Source organism: Trachymyrmex septentrionalis, unplaced genomic scaffold, assembly GCF_001594115.1.
Source record: "Trachymyrmex septentrionalis isolate Tsep2-gDNA-1 unplaced genomic scaffold, Tsep1.0 scaffold22, whole genome shotgun sequence".
Taxonomy (NCBI): Eukaryota; Metazoa; Arthropoda; class Insecta; order Hymenoptera; family Formicidae; genus Trachymyrmex; species Trachymyrmex septentrionalis.
In genome coordinates, this window is record NW_017305375.1 from 4589082 (window position 1) to 4597673 (window position 8592).

The 8592-nt window shown below is 29.6% G+C and overlaps 3 protein-coding genes across 4 annotated transcripts in view; 1 reads left to right on the forward strand and 2 right to left on the reverse strand.

Moving 5' to 3' along the window:
* Positions 1-789: 789 nt before the first annotated feature.
* Positions 790-3163, reverse strand: LOC108748292 (phospholipid phosphatase 5). Its single transcript, XM_018486344.1, has 6 exons — positions 2920-3163; positions 2192-2297; positions 1892-2039; positions 1632-1760; positions 1079-1249; positions 790-995 (listed from the first exon to the last, which is right to left on the reverse strand). Exons 1-6 carry the CDS (start codon positions 3000-3002, stop codon positions 826-828), a joined length of 807 nt encoding a protein of 268 aa, XP_018341846.1. The 5' UTR covers positions 3003-3163; the 3' UTR covers positions 790-825.
* A 1375-nt stretch (positions 3164-4538) lies between these two features.
* LOC108748347 (KAT8 regulatory NSL complex subunit 3) overlaps positions 4539-8592 on the forward strand; it is a 6406-nt gene continuing 2352 nt past the window's right edge. The window contains exons 1-6 of one of the 2 annotated variants that reach the window (XM_018486444.1): positions 4539-4828; positions 5043-5637; positions 5731-6012; positions 6260-6943; positions 7251-7605; positions 7707-7892. In XM_018486444.1, the coding sequence (XP_018341946.1) occupies positions 4578-4828; positions 5043-5637; positions 5731-6012; positions 6260-6943; positions 7251-7605; positions 7707-7892 (2353 nt within the window). In that variant the 5' untranslated portion in view covers positions 4539-4577. The remainder of the gene's footprint in view (positions 4829-5042; positions 5638-5730; positions 6013-6259; positions 6944-7250; positions 7606-7706; positions 7893-8592) is intronic. The other variant, XM_018486445.1, reaches the window with a different exon arrangement.
* LOC108748349 (crossover junction endonuclease EME1-like) overlaps positions 7831-8592 on the reverse strand; it is a 5903-nt gene continuing 5141 nt past the window's right edge. Inside the window, exon 4 of the mRNA XM_018486448.1 lies at positions 7831-7931. Within this exon, the coding sequence (XP_018341950.1) occupies positions 7908-7931 (24 nt within the window). The 3' untranslated portion in view covers positions 7831-7907. The remainder of the gene's footprint in view (positions 7932-8592) is intronic.

Genomic DNA, 8592 nt, shown 5'->3' on the forward strand with positions numbered 1-8592 from the left:
TCTATATACACTTATTTCATTTTAAATGTAGAAAGTATAACATATACCTAATACAATAGTAACCGAAAAACAAGCGCTGCAATATACGAATTTTTTTGAAGATGAAATAAAATAAAATTATACAAAAATAAAATATGTTAAATAATTAATTATTTAATATAATATAATTATTTATTCCTTATATTTTAAACGTAAGCATATAGAAATAAATCCTACGTATTTTCTATTTTTGATATGATTATTTCGACAATGTTTCCTTTGTATATGTATCTTTTATATGCAAAATGAAGTAGTTGTATACTTTTAACAATATTACAAAGACGGGATATAATAAACCCAAGCAAACATAGTGTCATTTTTATTCTATATTTGTAATAGTAATTAAAAAAAATATTTTTAAAAAAATGACAATTTTTTATTGATATAATTTAGGTCTTAGGACCAAAATTAATTTAAAATATACTAAAAATATTACATTATTATGACTTAAGCTCTTTGATCAACTGGAAATTTTAATTAATCTCACAAAATTTTAATTAATTAGTAATTTTATCACAAATCTTAATAATAATAATAATAATAATAAGTTAAACAGAAAAAAATAAAACAAAATACACAGCATAAATAATGCAACTATGCGAACAAATCTTACACACACGCATATATATATATATAAATTCTAATATAACCGAATTCATCTCTGTACAGACATATATTTATTTTTAAATGTATATACTGATACACAAAATATACAAATCTCAAAGATTTTAACAAAAGTATTAAGTACTGTTGAAAATATATGGCGCAGTAATAATCCTGATGTTTTTATATCCACTTAATTTGCTCGTTCTTATTAGATCTGACAGTGTCTGACTGAACTTGTAATGTAAGCGCGACGTACGGTTTATCGCAATATGGCGAATCTAATGGAGGATAATAATGTCTGTAGCAGACGTATGTTAAGCAGTAGCCTATTACTGATCCTATCACCACGTCTGAAACAAATTCTATGTCATTATAATGTAAAATAATGTAAAATTGCAATGAATCATATTAATAATAAGATTGTAAAAATTACCTTGCCAATGATGGTGATAGTCACACGTTCTGCTTAATGCGATAGTAAGAGCGATGCAAAGTGGCAAAAGGAACGTGCACAGTTTCCACGATTGTCCTTTTCCCGCCAGGCTGAATGTATGTAATTTTCCGGCTAAATACAAGGCGATAAAGCCGAAACTGGCGAACGCAACTACAACAAAAATTATTTCCATAAGCATAATATATATTTTATAAATAATTTATACAAATAATTAGAATTATGTTATTTTATTTTTGAATGTTCTTTAAACTGAAAAAAAATGTTTATTTGGCTAAAATAATATATTTCGTCTTTATTTTTTTTTATGAAGAATCCATGTATTTAAGTTATATATGTATTACATTTTACTTAAATACATTTATTCTCCAACGAAAGAAATATAGGCAGTTAAATTAATTTAGTCAAATAAACAATTTTTTTCTCATTAAATAAAAAGTAATAGATTTTATACGTAAAATTATAGAGATATAAGGAAATATAGACTTATCCACATGTAAGAAATATCTGTATTTGCGACAACATTTGGACATACATGAGGAATGTCCGCTTGGGAATGACTTCTTTCCATCTCTAATAACAACTGGATCTCCAGTGCATTTAAATCCCGGATTCATTTGTCCATCCGGAAAACATCGCCAGAAAAAATCTGGCCTTGGGCGACCTGAAAGTACAAGTATAATGGCAAAAAACAATATAACATCACTTATTATATGGATAATATTGTTAAAACTGTAAATATTTTTTATTGCTTTAATGCATCTGTTACATATAAATTTTTTGATAATAACATACCTACTATAAGTTTTAAAATGTCTGTAATAAGACCGTTAAATCCTAGGGCTAGCGTTACAGATAAAACTGACTGCTGAAAATCGACTTTATCTTTGTGTATTATAAAAAAGAAGCAAATAACAACGATCGGCATCATAAATACAAGAGGCTGAAAAAAATATTCAACATAAATTAGTTGCAACATAACATTTGCTTATTAAAATTTTTACTCATTTTATTGTTAATAATATTTATTAAAATCTTTTTAAATATATATATTTAAAGAGATATATATATATAAGAAGAAGACACAATATCTACCCATAATACTGTAGTTGGAACAAACGAATCTGTTCTTGGATTTCTATATAACCACAGCTCGTCTTCGTGAATTTTTCTTGTAAATGGTTCTGCTTTTTCCAGCTCCCTGAAAATCATCAAATTTAGTATTGTATTTAATAAATAACAATCATATTTATGATAAAAAAACATATGATTGTTGTTTAAATACAATAATAAACAGTATTAAAAACAATTTATATCAAGTACAATTTACATTTCTTTATTTAAAAAAAATCACTGTTATTTATTACAAATTATAATAATATATGCATTAATAAGAGAGTTATAAAATTTGTGTAAATATGTAACATAAACACAATTTCTTTCACTCTTAATTATTAATAATTAATACTAATTCGAAAAAAGAGAATTATTTCACAGACATAGTAATAAAATAATATTAAAAGTAAATGTAAAATTGATATTACAACTATCTAAAAAAAAAAATTATTTTTTAAAAATTATAGTAAAAGTTATTAGTAAGATTCATAAAACTTGTTTTCTAAATAAAAATATTATATTGGTAAAATTCCTAATGTCTATGTTAATTATTATTACAAATATTAATTACTAAAAGTTATTAATAGTGTGTTGACCATAAGTAATGCTAATTACATATTAGTAATTGAATATCAAGTTTAATAACATTATTAACTACAACATTATTATTGATTGTTTAACTGCACGCCCATAAAATGTCAACTTACACGAATAGCACTGCCAGAAAGACACGAAGCAAAACGTCAAACCAGAACCCTAACGAGAATCGAAGTCCGCGTATGTTAGTCATCTCAGTCACGCATTTAAATCAAGAATAGGTCGCACCAACTTTTCTTGTGTAAAGAAAGTATAAAAATCGTCAACATTAAACTTAAACTTAAACAATTCATTGTGCAATAAAGGTTGTCAGCCCGCTTCGACACCGATCGAAGTACAGTCAGTTCTTCAATATGGCACACACCCGGTACATCAAACGTCGATACGGAAAGTCGAACATAATCGATATCTCGATTGTAGAATCTCACTTGTAAATTTTATTTATTTTTTACATTATCAAATTTTGTTTTTCTAAAATTGCAGCTATAGATATTTTACTTACACTTTTTATTTGAATTTTGTTATTCTTTCTCTTAAATATATTTATATATCTATTTATTGACAAGTGCAGAAAGTACAGGAGTGTAAATAAAAATAGGTTATGTAACGACATATACAGAGTGTTCTGTTTAGACGCATAATAAAAAAAATTATTGTAATATTCTGAATTTATCACAATTTATTAGCGACATATATTCTTTTACAAAAATTTTAAAAATAAATTTCATAATTTCTTTTTATGAAATTATCTTTATAAAATTATTTTTTATCTTTAAAATTAGTATTTATATGTTATATATTTTTCTTTTATTATAGGCCTGTTCTTTTTCGCTGAACTTTTATACCAGTTCATCTTTCTTCCTCTTCTTTCCCTCTGGAGAGAAAAGAAAGAAAGATGAACTAGTGTAAAAGTTTAGCGAAAAAGAACAGGCCTTATATGATTTAAACGGAACACTGTATATATATTCACATCGCACACGCAGTATTGTTCGATTTACGGAAATGGAAGTATTTCAATTCCTCGCGTAAAGTTCGTGGTCATACATTGCGTGCTCATTTCCACAATCAATGGTGAGAATATTACCGTAATTAATTTCGTCATCGAATTTACGTGTGATCATGTATGTGTACGCGTAATCGTGCGTGAGCAGTGATAAACACGTTAATCACAATTTAGCATCTTCGAGAATATTCTCTCTTTCTCGTTCTCTAAACGTGGAAGTGAAACAAATAGCCATAATATCGTGTACAAATTCTAATGAATGTAGTATGCGATGAATGAAAATAGTACTGATTTAATGAACAATTAAACGTTTAATGTAAAACAGAGATAATGGTACTAATTCAATGAATAATTAAGTGTTCGACGTAAAAAAAGGAACAGGTTAGTTCTTGAATTTCTTACATGTAAAAAAATATAATTATATAAATCGTAGAAAAGTATTAAATTATAGTAATAAATACCTATAGTATAAGTATAATAATATTTTAAAATTAGCACAGTTATTTGTATTGCGTGATAATAGTAAGTCTTTGGCACTTCATTAACATAGAAAGTATAATTGATATCTATTTCAGGAACTGTTCTATCAAAAACGAAAAAGAAGAAGAAAGAGAGGAAAATTTTTATATATGATATATAATTCTATTACATATAATAGAATATTTTAAAGGAATTTAGAGATATTGAATACGCAAATATTATTATTTTCTACCAATATATCTTCTATTATTCCAATTATTGATTTATTTTCAAAAAATAAGTACAATGTTAACATCTATGCCTATGGCACCATCTACTTCTGTGAACAGTTCTGGATTACCAAGTCCAACTACTGACACATTTGATGATGTTTCAAACAAATTAACAGCATATTTACATCAACTAGCTGGAACTTATGAGATGGACAGTGATGTGATATTCAAAGATCATTGCTATGCTCGACCTTGGAATTGGAAACCTGAGAATGCTTATGTAAAGCCTATAAAAAAGCTGTTTTTTTCAAAAAATATTGCAAGGTAAAATAATAAGCTTGTTCTTTTTAATTAAACTTGTACAATTTATCTTTTTTTTTCTAATGTAGAAAGAAAAGGAGGAAAGATGAATAGTGCAAGAAATTCAGCTAAAAAGAACAGATTTTATGACATCTGACATTCAATTTGATTTTTACTTAAATATAAGAGAATACAAGATGAATATAACAATTGATCTACTATACTTTTTATATTTTAGTGATAAGCACAGAAAAGATGAAGAAATCGACGTGGAAAATATTGACAGTGAACCATTGCCATTGCCTTTTGACTTAAGTCGAGTTCGACATATGATGGATGAATTTGAACGTTTAGCGAATTTTGCGCGACCCAAGGAGGAGGAAGAAGAGGATTGGGAGGATAAAATAGAGAAAACTCTATGGTCTCCTACCCAGAACCGGATATTTACCAAAATAACACGGATATTAAGTTCGGAGAGACTTGCAAGATTAGCCAAGGCTAATAGCGCAACAGAACCGATCTTTCGAAGGACATCAGTGGATATTGCTGCAAGAAGATTTCGAGAAACGTTAGCTGGATCAACTGGATGGGACTGGAGACTGGCCCAATGGCTGCATAATTTGCTATTCGAGCATCTTCCTAAGGAATATTTAGCCATTTATCTCGATATTTTACAGGCCTTGAGGTTAAAGATTCCTCAACTAATTGATAAAATGATTGCTGTGCAACCAAATATTAACTCTAAAGGAGGTTCCATAACATGGGAAACGCTTGGATCACTCTTAAAACGATCTTGGGATCCGATCGCACAGAATTTGAACGGAAATAGACTTGTAAATATGACAATAATTTGTAAATGATAACTTAATCATCAATATTATTTTGATAAAAAAATGTAAAGCAATAATTAACATGATTAATTGCAGAAGAAATTGCCTGGAAATCCGATCTTAATAATAGTACCTTCTGGCATAGCATCGGCTGTTTCCTCTCGTCAACACAAATGGATTACACAGTTGGGATCGTTAGGCATGATTGCTACTGTCCATACCCATATAGGTTTAGCAGTAAATAGAATGACTATGATGGTATGCATGGATCAATTGGTTCAAGCTACAAGAGCTAAGATACATGATGTCAGAAGTGACTGCCCTGGTAGGCCAATCATACTCGTAGGTTTCAATGCTGGTGCAGCGCTTGCTTGTCAGGTAACATTTTACATATGTTGCATTAATTTTTTTCTTATTGTTATTGATTTTTATTCAGCACAAGCGAAAAAGGTTATATTCGTTCGAACGGTCGTTCCAGGTGTTGGAAATAAAACTAATAAACGCAAAAAAAAAATATTACACATCAATACCTGCTTTAATCGAATATAGCTTTCGCCGCTTAATTGTATTGAAATTTCTTAATCGTTTTTATTTACTATTGATTTTTATTTGTTTTCCGATATAGGTGGCCCAGATGGAACACATAACTGCTGTTATCTGCATTGGATTTCCTTTCACAACGGTCGAGGGAAAACGAGGTACGCCTGACGATGTGTTAATGGACATTCGCTGTCCTGTCATGTTTATTATTGGACAAAACGCCACTCTCGTTAGACCGGACGATTTGGAAGAACTCCGTGAAAAGATGCTGGTCGAGACGAGTCTGGTAGTCGTGGGTACGGCCGATGATTATCTCAGAATATCCACGTCTAAAAAGATACTCGAAGGCATCACACAGAGCATGGTGGACCGATGCGTGTTAGACGAGATTGGAGATTTCATCGGTAGCATCCTTTTGCAACCACATCCATTACCGCTGCGACCAGCAATAGCGACAAATTATGATAATAAGAACAAAAAGGATTCTCACAAACGAAGAAACTCGACGAGCAGTTCCGTGGAGAGCGAACCCAACTCACCGACCGTGAAGAAATCTCGGCCAAACACGCCAGTGTCTTCCGCACTATCAATTGCGACGAACATGGCGTCGAGCTCGATTTCCAAAACTGGTACATTCAGTACTCAGGCCAATTTGGTGCAAATAAGTGGACAGCATACAAATCATACTTCCACCGTGAAACGGAAACGGCCTACAAACAATCAGAGAAATCAATTTTCAGAACTGAAGAGTTCCAAGCTTCCTGCACAGGTAATTATCACGCAATATGTGGTACATACGATGTATTACATAGTATACTGTAATAATTGAAATATTTATATATATATGTATTTTATCCTTTGTTGCAATGATATATTGTCTTTTGTAAAGGATGTCTTTCTTATGTACCATGTATTAAAAGTCAGCAAAACGTTAGCGTTTATTGCTTTCTACAATAGAAAGCAATAAACGCTAAAATAAATTTTAGCAATAGCTAAAATAAGCAATTAAATAAGATATATATATATATATATTACCGTTAATAATAATAATTATTTACATATATACATTATTGCAGACAAATGTAAATTCGGAAAATGGCATAACGCTTAATATCGGCACTCTAGCGAGTCTGGCGCCAGTAGGGCCGATACGTTTAGCACCCACTGCAGTGAGTCAAATCACGACCGTTTCCTCTAAAACATCTAACGCGTCTAAATCCTCAGCCGCTGCTGTTAAAGTGCCGAAGATTATTTCAAATCCCCTGCAGAATGTTTCGAAGATGAAAACGATAGTATCTTCTAATAAGTCTTATTCGAATATGATCTCGAATAGTTACAGACAAGTCAGTACACCTGACAAAAGTGGAGACGCGAAATTAGTAAACGTTTTTACCACGGGAAATCAAGTTAGAGTGAATACAGCCTCTGCAGGTAACATAAATTTATAATTAATTTACAGTGAAATTATAAATAGAAAAGAGTAATCTAAAAATATCATCTTATTTTATTTTATTTTTTTTTTAATTAAATAGCAGGAAATAGTAAGCTTACGGCGACAAGTGGCACGTTATCGAATCTTTTGCAAAGTGGAAAGAACCCTCTTGCAATCACCAGCGGTGCATCCGCCGCCCGTACATCATCGGCTTCTAGTATCTTACTAACGACCACCAATTCATCAACAAATACCATAACATCGTCCACATCGTCCCCTTCAAAAGGTAGATTACTATTATCTAGTCCACTATTAAATAATTTACCCGAAACGTAATATAAATAAATATATACATGTGGGCTCTATATATAATTTTTAATAGTCTGTTAATTAAATGACAGATGTTACAGTTTCTGTTTTGTGTGAGCGTACTTTGGACGATTTTCATATTTAGCAAATTGGATATTACAAAATTGGATGTTATTCAACTTGAAACAAAATGAAAATTGATACGTGTATTTATGGTAGTAACATTAATTTGGACATCATATTTCACTCTTGGATATTCTAATAAAAGTTAATATATATACATAATACATGCACGTATATAAATATATATTTTTCTATTAAACTTTTACACTATAAAATGACACAAATTACCTCATAGTTTTCAAAATAACGGATTATGTCAAAGGGAACATAAATTCTAAAAATTTTTTCTTGCAATCTTATACTAACAAAATTTACAAACTAAAGTATTTGAGGCGGTAATAATTTCATTTACTAAAATTTAAAAATATTAAACTATATAATCTACAATTTACTATTTTATATGATTATTTTTATGATAATTATGTACTTTCAGATAAATTTTATAAATAAATATACTATGTATATTTGAAAACACATATGGAACCTCATGTACATATAGAATTATATTTTGCTATAACAACTTTTTTCCATTAAAATATAATATTACGTATGTA

Excerpts from the sequence above, each read along its gene's own strand:
- LOC108748292 (XM_018486344.1), bottom strand. The coding sequence starts at position 3,002 with ATGACTAACATACGCGGACTTCGATTCTCGTTAGGGTTCTGGTTTGAC. Across the intron at positions 2,040-2,191 it reads TTCCAACTACAGTATTATGG|CCTCTTGTATTTATGATGCC; the intron begins GTAGATATTGTG and ends TATTTTTTTCAG. Across the intron at positions 1,250-1,631 it reads CCCAAGCGGACATTCCTCAT|TTGCGTTCGCCAGTTTCGGC; the intron begins GTATGTCCAAAT and ends TTTTTGTTGTAG.